Genomic DNA, 15,139 nt, shown 5'->3' on the forward strand with positions numbered 1-15,139 from the left:
AGAGAATAATCAGAGTTTCACCCCTCCAATGATGAACCCACTGGCTATTGATGAGCTCCCAAAGTACCTGAGGGATAAAATACCTCCAGAAGAGCCTCAGAAACCTCCCAATGGATACATAATCCCAGTCTCGTTTCCATACATATCTCCAAGATCAAAGGAGAGGGTCCTTCAAGCAATAGAAGAGGCAACAATATCCTCAGCTACATCAGTGGTGGGTGAACTGGAGGAAGCAATATCTCAGTTCTATAAGGTACCGTTTGTCAAGGCCTGTAGCAGTGGGTATTCTGCTCTCGTCCTTGCACTGAAACTGGCCAATATAAAGAAAGGAGACTCAGTTCTCGTTCCTTCTTTCACAATGGCTGCAGTAAGCAATGCTGTGACTACAGTTGGAGCTCGTCCAGTATTTGTGGACTGTGAAGAGGGACAGTTCAATCCTTCAGCTGCTGAATATCAGGTATCTCTTACAAACGACTGCAAGGCACTCATTGTGACACACACATACGGTATACCAGCTGATATAGAGCCCTTGGTATCATTTGCAGATGACAATGGCCTTGTACTAATAGAGGATATAGCAGAGGCTATTGGCACAGACTACAAGGGGAAGTACGTGGGTACATTTGGGGACTTTGCAACTGCAAGTCTTTATGCTAATAAAACCATAACCTCTGGAGATGGTGGCTTCGTAATGAGCACAAAAGAAGATAAGAGTCTGCGACATAGAGCCAATTCTTATGCTAATCATGGCTTCACCCCCAAACACCACTTCCTTCACTTTGAACACTCGGGGAACTACAAGATGTCTGGTCTACAGGCAGCACTTGTACTACCGGCTATTGACGACATACCAACTGTCATGGAAGATAGGAAAAGGATCTCAGCCACTTATCGAGAGAATTTGGATAAAACCCAGGGACTCTCGTTGATGCCTTTGAATCCTAGCGGTAAAGAAGCTCCTTGGATGTTTGGGGTGTTGGTTGAAAGCAGGGAGAAGAGGAGAGAGGTGAGAGAGAAGCTGGCCAGAGACGGGATAGAGACTCGTGACTTCTTCTTTCCACTGCACCTCCAACCAATGGCAGTGGACATGGAGAATGAGACAGTTTCTCCTCCTTCCCTTCCTCAGGCTGAGTCCCTCGGTCTAAGAGGGTTCTATCTTCCTACGTACTACGGACTGGGAACTGATGACATCGTGTATGTCAGCAATAAGCTAAAGATGGCACTGAGAGATGCTGAATGAACAACTCCTAATAGTCATTAAAATGACTCTAATGCTGATTAAGGATGATTTTTTTTCTTAATAATAATGTTGTTGATAATGATAGCTTGTTTTTCTCTTTTGGGTATTAATTCCACTCTTAAATTTTAACATTTTTAAGGGGACCCTGATTTAGCAAAATGGAATATCAGTGAAAATGAAAGAAAATCAATGGTAAAACCCCCTTTCACTAGCATAACACTACTCAAGAAGCCCAATCTATACATTTAAGAGCAGAACACTTAATAGGATCGCCCTATCTACTGTTATCTTGTTACAGATCTTGCCTATCTTATGTGCTTGTTTAGACAAGTACATAATAACTATTATTAACAGTTGGTTGTTGTAAATTGCTCAAAGATTGGCAGCTATTAAGAAATGGCATCCAACGCCATTAATCACAAATTGGACTGGAACTATAGTAATCAGAAAACTATAGACTGAGGAGTATCAATGAGTGTAGAACATGTCTGCCAAGAAGTCTCTTTCATAATTTATTATAAAGAAAAATAACAATTTAATTAACATTATATATATCAATGATGATTCCTTCTCTCCATCAACTAACAACTGCTAGTGAAACTGCTCAGAAACAGTTAGAAACAATTCAGTAGGAGACCTATGGAGCATGTTGTTAATGTCAGGACCTAGTTCATAGTCCAATGCGTCCCACTCATCATCTCGGAATGAGAACAGCAGCCAGTTCCACCCAAACTCTGTAAATATCTTCAGCAAGTCCTTCAAGTAATTCTGAGACCCTTTGACTTCCCGAGAAATACCAAACTCTCCAACTAAAATCCGATTGGAAGGAACATTATTCTCAACCTGCCACTTGTAGACATTCTCCTTCAGTAAATCATAAAGAAACTCAAAAGTCACTTTAATCAACTCGTCCTTGCAGTTGGGCCAACGCCTCACTGATCCAGGATAGCAACACTCGCTGTCTCTTGAACTGCAAAGTGTCAAGTTAGGAGGAGCATACATGTGAAAGGAATAGGCTACATTAGGATCCTCAGGAATTGGAGACAAACACTTCATTGCTCTGGGACTAGCAAAACTCAATGGAGCCAGGATAATGACAACAGTTTCATCATGTGCCCTTATAGCTTCATGGGTCATATTATAGAAATGGTTCAATTCTGATCCATATTTACAAGTTATGTCATCAAAATACCCTGGATTCATCGGCTCGTATGGCTCGTTAATGAGGTCGTAACCAGCTATAAGGTCCTTGGAAAGGTCGGACAAGCCCTTTGCTAACTGGCCCCAAAATAAGGCAGCTCTTTCACGGGCTTGGGCCGAGATCCAAAAAGTGTTATCTGCTTTGCTCTGAAACGTACAGCCTCCAGGAAGATCAGTCATTGTTATTATCGATTTCAATCCACATCCACCGATTCTAATTAAAGCCTGTCTCAATCTCGGGAGTACAGTGTTGAGATGCTGGCTGTCTTCATAATGAGAGGTTGTGGATGAGTTTAAGAGATAATTCAGATCTTTAGCATCAGCTACAGCTCCAATACGTATCACTCTACAACCGTAGGAGGCAACTGCTTTAAAATCGAGAGTACTTGCAGGTTCTGATGACATGTTGACACCACCGAACCCTCTGGTCCAAATATCACCAACAGAGGGATTGTTAGTGGGTGTGGTCATTGACTCTTTAGCATAAAATGGCCGACTGATCCCGATTGGCCAATCGAGCGAGTAAATCGTATCATAAAAATTTTTAAATTTCTGATCCTGAAGTGACAAATTAGGTTGAGATGAATTCGATAAACAGAGATGCTCGTTTGTGTTCAGCTTCCATATCGATCCGTCCAATTTGCTTGCAATTATAAAACTCATCCAAAAATGGTTGGAATTTTTAATCTGATACCCAGAGCCTTTCTCAATTATTGAGTGGAGAGTGGCCATATTTAATAGACACAGTGAAGGTGTCAATAAGTGTACAGCTCTGTCGGACAGACTCTCACTGTAAGATTTAAAATGGACGCCATTTTGGAAAGATTCATGTTCCTTTGGATGTGGAAATATTTTATACCCGGCAGCAGTAAAGGCAACCTGCCCACTATAGAAATCATATTCACTGCATTTATCATGAAGGAACGAGAGGAAACTTGATTTAAAAATGACTCCAACCTCACAGTGAAGGACAGCTAGGGCTGGTTGTGGTAAGTGCTCTTTCAAAGAGAGGAGAGAGAAGGAAATGTCACTAAAGAATGAGCAACCCTTCTCGACATCTATTGAAACATAAAAAGGAGCTTTTCCTTGCAGCTGATCTAAATGAAGAGGTAGTTTAGAACCAGTACTGTTCCATATTAGTACAGTATTGAGTCTCATTCTCTCCTTTAGCTCCTCCTCCTCCTCCTTGGGTTGTAAGGTTTTGATGCTGTTAAGAGTAGCAGTGAGTCCTTGTTCATGAGACTCCAAGTTATAATGCACTACCAGACATACTCCAGTTTGAGTAGAAGACATGCTGACTGGTTGTGGGTTAATAACTATTATTACCATTAACATTAAAATAACAATTACTATGAATCATATCTTCACTGGAACAAGAGCCATTGATTCTAATTAATTGTAAGACTGTTAGTCTAGACAGCATCTGTTCCCCTTGCACCATGTCCATATCAACAAAGGACTGAGCACAATAATGTAACTAGTACCAGACACAGATACATCAAGTACATACAGTGTCTATTATTACCAATTTTTTGTCTGCATTCAATAGTCAGTACTGCAGTGCTATCTTTGTTAACACACAAATTAACAAATTAAAGTCACAAAACTTCTGTTATTCTTTCTAGGCTACATGTACATGTACAGAAGATGCAGCAGCCAGTAAATTGTATTTAGGTTTGTTTTGTTTCTCTGTCTGCAAGACCTTCACACAACTTAGCTCTACACCATCCTCCATTAGAAGACACTTCACAATAATAAGATAAATTTAAAACTATTTTTTGCTTCTAATACATTACAGATGTTATGTCCTACACATACAAGTTCTATGATTAATGTCACTGGGTCTAGAATACATAATATATGGTAATAATAAGAGACTTAAATATCACATTTTATATTTATTTATATCATCTTCAAGAAGTCTGTAACAGGAGCCCCTTCATAGCATATCCTGTAGACTGCAGTCATTAGAGGGTAACTGCAATGACAACAAGAAATGAGAGAGGTTAGGTTGAGTTAGGTTAGGTAGGGTTGGGTAGTAGAAAGAAATGTCCTTGGTTGATCGTAAAATTTTATGGGTGAGCTTGTAAAATTAGTTAAGGGCAAGATTTTAAAATTTAAAGATGTCATAAAATGAACCAGTTAAATAATGAATAGGGTGAGCTGTTAAAAGGTGAGAAGGTTAAAAATAAGTCAGGTGAGTCGCAGCTTAGACAAAGTACAAAAATGGATGCCAAAAATTTTGTGGTGCTAAAAAATAAACGTCACATGTGTTAGTCCTGTGTACTAAATGAATTAAGATTTAGTTACTTGTACATTATTAGGATATTATTAGGATATCATTAGGATATTATTAGGAAACTCACTCTTTCTCTTTGTCTTCTTTCTTGAGGAGTTGATGAACTTCATACGAAGCAAGAGGGCCTTGTAGCTTCTGGCCATTCAACATTTCCTTCTCCAACTCTTCAATAGTCTTAAGGAGAAATAAAACAATACAGTACATGTTTTTGGCCTGATTTTTGAGTAACTTTAAAAATTTGTAAGAAATCCAAATTTGATCGGAATGAGCTCAAAATTTCTATGCAACATAAGTACATGTATATGTATCAGAAAATGTAATAAAAATGGAGGATTTTCTCCTTTTCAATTTTAGCGAAATTTGGCTCAAGACCATGTACTATAGTACAGGGACTTTTACCCAAATTTGGAGAAACTTTAAAAATTTGTAAAAAATCTAATTTTAATCGGAATCAGCTCGAACTTTCTACACAACATAAGAACATGTATATGTATCAGGAAATGTAATAAAAATCCAGAATTCTCTCCTTTTCAAATTTGGTGAAATTTGGCCCACAACCCTATAGTACAGAATTTGGTGAAATTTGGCCCACAACCCTATAGTACAGGGACTTTGGCTAGTCACTCTTGATGCTTTTATTCTCTGACTGTACTGTATTGTACTGTACTGTACTGTATTGTTACCTTATTGGCAGTGACAAAAGCTTCAGCTACTTTCCTGTTCCTTCCTCCATAGCAAGTAGCAATGACGTCGGAGAACCCACAGCTCTCAAGAAAGGTACCTAGCTGGACTCCTTTGTAATAATTAGTGGCAAACTGCCACATCTCCATCATACCAATACGCATGACAGCAGCTTTAGTACTGGACCCATAACTGATGGGGGAGGGAGAGGAGGGGGAAAGAGAGAAGAGGAGGGAGAGGGGAAGGGAGAGGGGGAGAGAGACATTTTGTGTTATTTGATAAAATACAATTGCATTTCTTACCCCAATCCATCACAGAATCCAGCAGCAATAGCAATGATATTCTAAAAAAAAATTTTTTAATAATAATGACAAATATGTGTAGTTAAAAAAATTAATATACAAAAGTACAAATTTCACACGGGTAGACAGCTTAATTTTGATAGATAGACTCATTTACTTTGATTGCTCCACAGACTTCAACAGTAGCAGCATCCTGAGTGATTGATATCCTGAAATGGTCACGATGAAACAACTCATAAAGGAGCTGAGCATTATCAGCATTCCTTGAACCTACCCGGGAAAACACCCGCCAAATAGCGCAATTATGAAGTGGGTGGAGTCCAATGGGTATGGCTTACCTAGTGTTGATTCACAGAAGTCTCCCCGAGCGACTTCAGAGGCGATATTAGCCCCCATGAGTACTGATACATCCATACCCAGTGTCTTGTATATTATCCGTGATACTAACTGTATTCCTCCCTGTGTAGCATCGACACCCTGGGGGGCAGGGGGAATGATTAATTTTAACAATGTACAGTGTACATGTATAGCTATAATGGGGTCTGAGTCCATTAGTTCTTACTTTAATTAAGGAGCAGGCGAAAGCTCCTGGTTTTACGTGACCTTTGATCTGTTCACAAACACCTTTGACAAACTAAAGATACAATAATAATAACAATAATAATAACAATAACAACAACAACAACAACAACAATAATAATAATAATAATAATGATGATGATGGTGAAAATAGTGACATTAAAGATGATGACATAGCCACTACAAATATCAATGGTGTAGTGTTACAATTGACTAAGCACATTCCAATATACCCACCCCACATAGTCACACACACACACACACAACACAACATGTATTAATATCTTAAAATATGACACTTCTCAATGACAATAACACACCGATGAAAGTGAAATACACCACACCCACTAGAGAATTACCTGATGAGGTAGAACAAATATTAAAATGTCAGCATCTTTGACAGACTCAACAACACTCGTGATAGCAACCTAGAGAGACCAAGTGTCATAAAATAGCTTCCATTACACACATTAGCAGCTCATTACCACATTCTCTGGCAGCTTCTCTCCAGGGAGGTACTTCACATTCTCATGTCTTGTATTTATTATTTCTGAGAGCTTCTCTCCATCAATCATTTCTTCAAATACCCACATGTTAACAGTCGTGTCAAAGTTGCTACTGCCCTGTGCATTTAGGCCAATTATCTTTGATATGGCTGATCCCCTGTGCATAATTGTGTTAGAATTGTTAAACTTTAAATAATTTTATTATGACGCTTTAAATAATACAACAACTAACAAAGCAAGCAGAATGCATTATTCAGTAGGTCATATTATTCATAATACATATTATTAATAAGATTAACGTTCCCTTACCAATTGCCAGAGCCAACAATAGCCACCTTCTTGGGAGCCGCCATTTTTAAAGTGATAAGCGGAAGAATACGTAGACGTAACCGGAGGCGAGCTGGCGGGGTTCAATCACAAAAATTAATTTTCTAACTGTCTCGTGGGCGTAATCACACAAATTAAATAAAAGCTATTACTATTAGCGAGAGTAAATAATACCTGTATTTATAGGTATTATTTACTCTCGCTAATAGTTAGTCTATTCTTTAGCCTTTTCTATTATGTTGTAGTAAATTGGCGGCTTCTCCATTGGAATGAGTTCCTCTAGTGCAGAGCCAACACGTAGCAGCAATCCTTCATGATTCCACTCGCTCTGTAGCAAGAATCCAACAGGCAGGCCTCCTCCTCTTCCTTCCCCACTAGTGAGACCAACTGGTATACTTATTCCTGGTATCCCAGTGAAATTAGCAAGAGAAGCATATCTCATAATTTTACCAGTTAATTCTGTGTTCCCATACCCGTACTTCTCAGCCCCAGGAGGTATAGCTGGAGCCACAGATCCAGTTGCAGGTGTAGCAATGAGATCAACTTCTTCAAAAAGAGACTTTACGATTGAAATTGATCGAGTACGCTGCTTCTGAGCATTGATGTACTCTTTGGCAGAGACACTCTTACCGACACTAAATAGCGTAATGGTCTCAGAATTCATCTCTTCAACTCTTTTATCAATATCCACAGTATAAGAAGTGAAGAACTCAGTGGCAGTCGTTATCATATGAGCCACTCTCAGCTCCTCAAGCTCTGGTATGACAATATCCTTAACCTCAGCACCAAGAGAAGCCAAAGCATCCAATGCTTTCCTACATAACGAAACAACTTGAGGATCAGCATGATCAAAATACTCATTATAAACCCCGATCCTTAGACCACTGAGATCTTTAATATCAGCCAACCCACTCAAATCAAACCTTCCGGGCTCCATTACATTCATTGCAATGGCTGCATCAACAGATGTTGAGCACATTGGGCCAATGACACCAACAGAAGCAGTTTGAGGCAGGAAACCAGTTAAATCTAAAGATCCAAAGGTCGTCTTGAGACCTGTAATGCCACAAAAAGAGGACGGAGTACGAATTGATCCACCTGCATCACCACCGATTGTAATAGGACAGAGACCAGAGGCAACAGCAGCTGCTGATCCAGAGGAGCTCCCTCCACAGTAGCACTCATCACTGTAAGGATTCCTTGCAGTCAAATACTCCTTGTGTGGATTGGAACCAAGAGCTCCGGTACCAAATTCCTGCATATTCGTGAGACCGGCCATTATGGCACCTGCTTCAACAAGCCTCCTAACCACCTTGGCTTCCTTAAGACCAAGCGAACAGGTCGGTTTGAAAGTACCTCCTCCAGTCAGAGAATAAGACTCAAACTTGATCTGAGCTTTCACTGCAAATGGAACGCCATCCAGTAACGATAGGGGCTTCCCCTCTCTCCATCTTTTAGTTGATTCTTGAGCGAGTTTCATTGTGAGCACATTGTCAGTTTCAACGATAGCCCTCAAAGGTGGTGAACGAGAATTAGAAACTCTAACAGACTCCAGTACTGCCCTAGCTACATCCACTGGTTCAACACTACCAGACTTATAGGCAACCCAATAATCCAAGGAAGATATGCGACCATTAGTGGAAGCATACCTGCCAGCAATATCTTCCAATAGTTTAGCATTGGATTGCTCAATGGCTTTGTCTCTTAATGGAGGAGGTACAGGAGGAGGTACAGGAGGGAAGAGTGTTGGTGGCTCTGGTATGTATTCACCATTCATAAGATCAAGGTTGCTCTTCTTCTTAACGTTCCTAATGACAAAGCTACCAAGTAAGGATAAAGACTTTAATGACAGGATTCTAAGCGGATAGCCAACTAGTTCCAGAGATGACAAATCTTTCACTTCATATTTAATCATCTTTGGGTTGTTGGAAGGATCCAGGAGCTGCTCAACAGGTGCTCTGGCCTCTCCAGCTCTCTTTCCAGTACATACTGGCCTCCTAGACGTGAGAAAGAAGAGAAGAGAGAGAAAAATAAAGAGAAAAGTTACAGCAAGAAACAGCATGATTATTGAGGCGTGGCTAAATCTAATGACCACGCCCATTAACTAAATTATTATGATTGCTGCTAATTTTTTGCTAAAAGAAGATAATTAAATCAATTAAAAAAATAAAAATTAATCACTAATAGATGTAAGTTAATACTAACAAGAGTCATTTGCTAATAAAGCTGCTACACACACACACACACACACTCACAGAGGCACGCATTAGTAATTGGTAAAGTTTATCAAGTTAACTAGCTTCTTCCGCATCTTCATCTTTATCCTCTGTAGTCCAAAGGTTCAGATTGTCACGTAACAGCTGGAGGATGAGAGTGCTATCCTTATAGGCACTGGTACTGCTTAGAGTATCAAGCTCATCTATCCCGTCGTCAAAAGCTTTCTTTGCCAGTTTGCAGGCTTCCTCGGAATCGTTTAAAATCTCGTAATAAAAGACAGAGAAATTAAGAGCCAGGCCCAGTCGTATTGGGTCAGTTTTACCCAAGTCCTCCGAGGCCTTGACTGCCTCTTGATACGCTTCCTTTGCTTTTTCTTTCTTATCTTCTTTGTCATCTCCGTCCACGACCTCAGCCATGTAACGATAATAGTCTCCCTTCATCTTGTGATAGAAGACCTTACATTCTGTTGTCTGAGCCCCGGGAAGAAGCTTATTAGTAATAAGATCCACAGCATCAGTGCAGATCTTAACAATCTCGTCGACAGCTTGTTTCTTGTACTCTTTCAATATCTCTTTCTCCGTCTCTTTACTATCCGCCTTTTCTAAACTGGAGATGGTCCTCCAGGCATTTCTATGCACCCCAACCGTGTTCTTGTACCCAACTGAGAGTAGGTTCCTGTTCTGAGCTTCATGTATGTCGCCTCCTAGTTCAATGAACTCTTTCATGCTTGATACGACGTCGTCGTACTTTTCTAAATTCTCTGCCGTTTTTGCTTTACACAGTGCTCGCTCCATCTTTAATCAGGCGTAGTGGAAACAGATCAAACTAGCCAACTCTTAAAGTAAACGAGGGCCCTTTCTTCAATCTCTTGTTTCTCTAAAGGAATTTATGCTGCCGTATTTGTTGATTTTGTTCTAATAAAGCGAACTAAACCGACATTCCAAGTTAATTATTTTTATTAATTATTATTAATAAATATTGAATAAACAATTTAAACATCAAAAAAATTCTACTTTACAAAAACATGTTTACATTGAGTTTCATACAATAACCACAGCTGCAAAACAATACAACATCAAGTCCTCTACACGACATTAAAGTCAATTATTAAAAGACACTCTCCTCTCAGAATACTGAGAAAGGCTGGCAGCCGGATAATTATTAGGTGGGGGACCTCTCATAGCCTGACCACTCGGCACTGGGTTGGGTTGTGTTGAAGAATAGTGTCGGAGTCCAGCTGGAGCCTGGAACTGTTGCTGCTGCTGCTGCTGTACTGAACCAATCGACCTTGCAGGCTGTGACAACCTCCGATCCATACTATTAGTGGCAGGGATGGGGGGAGGGGGCGGGGCTGGAGGTGGGGCTGGGCCTGAGGTGACATGTTGAGGGGTTGTAGGGTTTGATTTACGAGTAGGAAGACTATTAAAGTATTGATCAGTTGAAGTGTTTGGAGGAGGAGGTCCAGTTGAGGTCACAGGATGACGGAAAGCAGGAATGGGGGACAGACTAGGAGGAGCAGAGACTTTACGTGGGAATGTCCTGGTGGCTGAAGGTGGGGGCGGGGCAGAGGGTGGAGTTGAAGGGAGTGGTGGGGGAGGAGGGGCAGAAGGAGGAGGAGAAACAATTGGAGTTCCATTTAACATTGACTCGTGATTCGTTAAACTAGCAGATCTTCTATTGGGCATTGTATGAGACCCAACAGCAGGAGGAGGAGGAGGAGGAGGAGGAGGGGGCGGGACAGGAGCTAGGGCCGGGGCAGGAGGAGGGGCCACTGAAGGTGAAGAAGGAGCAACACTAGGATCAGTATTATCGACCATGTCTTCTGCCATTGGATTACGCACAATACATAAGTCATCACTGGTTCTTGAAGTGATGGTAGAAGTTCGTTGTGTTATGTGCTGGCTATGACGGGCATTATATGGAATGCTCTTCTTCCTTCTACAGTAGCAATGGCAGCAGCAACAGCAGCATATTACACACAAAAGGAATAAAATGAACACTGTTACTCCAGCACCAGTGTATAGGAACAGAGACTCTCTATAGAATGGTAAGTCTGTAGCACCAACAGTTGGAGGAACTGTGGTATAAATAAATAAATGCATGAAATAAAATAAAATGAAACAGGAATGCATTACTTGTATTAGTAGTACTAGTAGTTGTTGAAGTATGTCTTGTTGTTACTAAGGTACTTGATGAGGTCTGTGATGGAGTTATTGAGACTGATGTTGTTTCATTGCACGAATTGATTTGATTGGTCACTTTATCGAATTCTCTGATTACTAAATAAATTAAAAATAATTAGAGTGCTGTAAATATATTGCAGGTACTTATAATAGTATTTGTACTAATTTTAGAGTTTTTAACATATCCCTGGGGGTTGTCCCTAATAATCTTAGACCTCTTGTTAAATTTGCTAAAATTAGTACACACAATAAAAGCAGAGACGCTTACTGCATTCAACAGTTGCTCCCTCGCTGCAGTTAGTCACTGGTTGAGATGGACAACTAGCAATTGATGTGAGGCAATTGCTAATTCCTTCACTTGTACTGCCACTGAACCACACAGTATGAGGAGAAGAACCACTGCAAATAGAATGATGAGTGTCAATGACTAGTACTACCAAATAGTGCTGCGATTCATTTTTGATGATTTTTATTTTTACAATTTAATAATTTGCAGTTTAGTTGCTGAAATTTTAATTACAAAGCTTTGTACTGTCATTATAAACTCTAAGCCCATCGAACCACTAGTATAATAGTATCAATCATTGCTCACATTTTCAAATGATTGTAGCCATTATGACCAGAGTATCCCAACTGTCTACATACAGTGTTAGCAGTGCTGCTACTAAAACCAGCACTACAAATTGATCCCCACTGTCCATTGCAATACACTTCAATCCGTCCTTCATTGGAATAGCTACCATCTTGCAACCGAATCATACCAAGAAAAGGACTACTCTCCCATATCCTAGTCGTATCTAATAAATAAAAAAATGATTGTCAAATTATCTAATTTTTTATAGTAATACAATACTAAGCTTGAATATCAATTGGATTAGAGTGTAATTACACATACTGATGTCACATACTGAAACTTACAGCAGCGTACAGTGACATCATTGCTGTTACTGGAGCAGCCACTGTCAATGCTAGTGGAGTATGAACACTGGAGTATTGTGAGGTAATCAGAACTAGAGCAATGGACATCATCAAGCAATGTTGGACTATTATCAGTACCATAACTGAATTATAGAGAAAAAGAATAATAATAATAATAATTTCGATAAAAATTTTAATTAAACAATGACAATAGTCATTAATTGCCACAGATGTACCTCATCAAGCCAGCCCTGGAGTGGCTTGAAGCTCCTGCATATCCCAACTGGTGGCATATCACGTCTGCTTCATTATGCCCAAAGTTTAAATCATCACAAATATTGCCAGTGGCTCCATTGTATTGTAACTGAACTATACCAAAGTAGTACTGCGATGAATGGACACCATTTCTATACAACCTTACAGCTCCGTTTTCAAATCCTCCACCAACTGAAAATAATTATATTATCAAAATTAAAATTAATGCATGTATGCATAGGAAAATGTAATAAAAAATCAGGATCTCTCTCATTTCCAATTATTACATTTACACTCACTTTGGCATAGTACAGAAGCTTCTTGAGCAAAATTATTGTTAACAGCAGCATCCAGTGAGACTATGCACTGATATATTGATAACTCACTTCCATCACATTTCACACTATCATCACTAGAACCACCAGAACCTGGTTCATAATCACTACCAACTGATCCACCTACAGTACATTTAAAATTTGAATTTCTCTTTTAAAATCCTTTCCACTAACTTTGGAAGTTGAGCATTTTGCACACAACCATTGCATCACTATTTGACCAAGTGTCATCGGTCAGATTCGTCCAATGATTATCAACACAAAGAGACACAGTCCCAGCATTAGGGACACCCTCTTCATTAAGTAGCCTCACGTCGCCAGTATTGCATTCCTCTATAATGAGTGGGTGGAAGGGAGGGTGAATAACATAATTAAATAAAAATTCCCTTTTGCATACCAGCACTGACGATTTGATTACACTGCAGTAGTGTCATGTTACAATCGCTAGTTAGGGAGAGACGGTCGGAGCATTGCAATAGTGTGGCCTCTAAACCAGAACAGTTCAGCCTGTGGAACAAGATACCATTGATTGATGCAGTAGGAGCCGTTTGATGTGAAGAAGAAGCTGTGAGAGAAGGAGAGGGAGAGAGAGAGCAGGTGACATGGTGTACATAAGCTAAAATAAACCAGACCATGCTTACAAAGCAAATACTTGACATAACTTGAGATAGCCTAACTAATCGTCTACTGATTACACATGGTAATAGATTGAGTACATGACATAATGTACAACTACTCAGTACATCCAGTGATACAATCGGTGGTTAAAAGGAGCGTGGGTCAAAATTAAGTCCAACTGACCATAAAAGTTAAACCATCCATGACCTTTACCTGATTCATATCCAAGTTGTCTACAAGCAACATTGCCTGCACTGTCAGTCCATCCATTGCCACAGACACTGATCCATTGATCCTCTACACATACCTCCAGCCTACCTTCCTCCAGTCTTAATACACCACCAACACAACCTAGCAAAAAAAATGATAGCACATCAAGACCTTCTATTGGACTGTATTGTACAGGCAGATACTGCAGTAGTTTGTTAATATCAATGGAGGAGATTTAACAGTGCCAGTTAATGGCACAAGCTGTACATCAATTGCCAGTAAAACTGGAGTTGCATAGATATATAATACACATACTATATTGTTTTATTTTACTGTACCTTTTGTCTCTTTGATCCAAGCAAAGAGTAATAGAGAAGCAACAATGAAGAACAGTCTCAGCATCTTCTAATGAGCAGGAGCTTACAATCTACAACAATGGTATAAACTAGAGCAGCTCTTCCTCTCTCTCTCTTTTCTGGGGAGTGAGAGCAGTAATTAGGCTGATAGTGGAAATGTCATGTACTATTAGTCTCCTTTTGAGTGCATACAAGACATTCCAACAATATAACATACCACAGAACTATTAGTATCCAGACATGCCATGCATGCATACAACACTCCATACCATCATCTATTAGCATAGTGTCAATGTCTATTATCCTGTACTATTATCATACTAGTAGTATTATTGACTATTGTTAGTATTATCAACTATTGTTAGTATTATCATCTATTGTTGCTATTATTATTATTACTATTGTTATTATTAATACTGTATTGTTGTTGTTGTCTCATCATTTGTAGACATTAGCTCTATAAACTAATTGTACTTCTACAACTTGTAACATCAAGTACTACTAAACTCACTAAAAATTAACAATGAAAATAAATATCATTTGGTCCTTTTTGTATTTTCCTCATAAGCATGAAATTTTAAATTGCAATAAAAATCTTCCAATGCCATTTTCAGCACAAATAAATTAATCTTGAATTATTCTGATATGAATACTTTCTATAATGGATAAGGATCAGGAATTGCAATATTAATATCTGTAAGTGGCCATTTTTGCGAACAAATCAATGACTTACATTCACTATGATAATATTAATAATTATTATTATGACAATTAAGATTTGAGGAAAGAGAAATAGTAAAAGAGAGAGTGAGGGAGAGAGTATCTTGTTAATGTGAAACACATCAATAGCTATTAGAAATCAGAGGGATGAGTGTGTGCTAGTGTGTGCATCAATTAAATAATAATATTACAC

At 39.2% G+C, this 15,139-nt stretch overlaps 4 protein-coding genes across 4 annotated transcripts; 1 reads left to right on the forward strand and 3 right to left on the reverse strand.

Annotated features, from left to right (window-relative positions):
* Positions 1-31: 31 nt before the first annotated feature.
* LOC105314109 (GDP-perosamine synthase-like) lies at positions 32-1,240 on the forward strand. The gene has a single exon (XM_011408063.1). It carries the CDS (start codon positions 32-34, stop codon positions 1,238-1,240), a length of 1,209 nt encoding a protein of 402 aa, XP_011406365.1.
* Positions 1,241-4,195: 2,955 nt separating this feature from the next.
* LOC100637681 (glycerol-3-phosphate dehydrogenase 1-like protein) lies at positions 4,196-7,249 on the reverse strand. The gene is made up of 10 exons (XM_003389282.3): positions 7,117-7,249; positions 6,787-6,964; positions 6,661-6,729; positions 6,285-6,356; positions 6,061-6,199; positions 5,880-5,992; positions 5,723-5,763; positions 5,423-5,612; positions 4,807-4,913; positions 4,196-4,418 (listed from the first exon to the last, which is right to left on the reverse strand). Exons 1-10 carry the CDS (start codon positions 7,158-7,160, stop codon positions 4,343-4,345), a joined length of 1,029 nt encoding a protein of 342 aa, XP_003389330.1. The 5' UTR covers positions 7,161-7,249; the 3' UTR covers positions 4,196-4,342.
* Positions 7,231-14,537, reverse strand: LOC100637805 (uncharacterized). Its single transcript, XM_020001177.1, has 13 exons — positions 14,209-14,537; positions 13,874-14,011; positions 13,440-13,607; positions 13,217-13,375; positions 13,007-13,165; positions 12,689-12,899; positions 12,453-12,595; positions 12,127-12,331; positions 11,803-11,933; positions 11,487-11,630; positions 10,455-11,428; positions 9,435-10,145; positions 7,231-9,238 (listed from the first exon to the last, which is right to left on the reverse strand). Exons 1-13 carry the CDS (start codon positions 14,270-14,272, stop codon positions 7,349-7,351), a joined length of 5,097 nt encoding a protein of 1,698 aa, XP_019856736.1. The 5' UTR covers positions 14,273-14,537; the 3' UTR covers positions 7,231-7,348.
* LOC109585197 (14-3-3-like protein) lies at positions 9,276-10,248 on the reverse strand. The gene has a single exon (XM_020001186.1). It carries the CDS (start codon positions 10,143-10,145, stop codon positions 9,426-9,428), a length of 720 nt encoding a protein of 239 aa, XP_019856745.1. The 5' UTR covers positions 10,146-10,248; the 3' UTR covers positions 9,276-9,425.
* Positions 14,538-15,139: the final 602 nt, after the last annotated feature.

Source organism: Amphimedon queenslandica, unplaced genomic scaffold (assembly GCF_000090795.2).
Source record: "Amphimedon queenslandica unplaced genomic scaffold, v1.1 AMPQUscaffold_13104, whole genome shotgun sequence".
NCBI lineage: Eukaryota > Metazoa > Porifera > Demospongiae > Haplosclerida > Niphatidae > Amphimedon > Amphimedon queenslandica.

Coding starts and splice junctions, on each gene's coding strand:
- LOC105314109 (XM_011408063.1), top strand. CDS start 32: ATGAACCCACTGGCTATTGATGAGCTCCCAAAGTACCTGAGGGATAAA.
- LOC100637681 (XM_003389282.3), bottom strand. CDS start 7,160: ATGGCGGCTCCCAAGAAGGTGGCTATTGTTGGCTCTGGCAATTG. Junction 6,730..6,786: donor AGAAGCTGCCAGAGAATGTG/GTAATGAGCTGC, acceptor TGGTCTCTCTAG/GTTGCTATCACGAGTGTTGT. Junction 5,764..5,879: donor AAGTCTGTGGAGCAATCAAA/GTAAATGAGTCT, acceptor ATTTTTTTTTAG/AATATCATTGCTATTGCTGC.
- LOC109585197 (XM_020001186.1), bottom strand. CDS start 10,145: ATGGAGCGAGCACTGTGTAAAGCAAAAACGGCAGAGAATTTAGAAAAG.
- LOC100637805 (XM_020001177.1), bottom strand. CDS start 14,272: ATGCTGAGACTGTTCTTCATTGTTGCTTCTCTATTACTCTTTGCTTGG. Junction 13,166..13,216: donor CAAAATGCTCAACTTCCAAA/GTTAGTGGAAAG, acceptor AATGTACTGTAG/GTGGATCAGTTGGTAGTGAT. Junction 11,631..11,802: donor GGGAGCAACTGTTGAATGCA/GTAAGCGTCTCT, acceptor TAATTTATTTAG/TAATCAGAGAATTCGATAAA.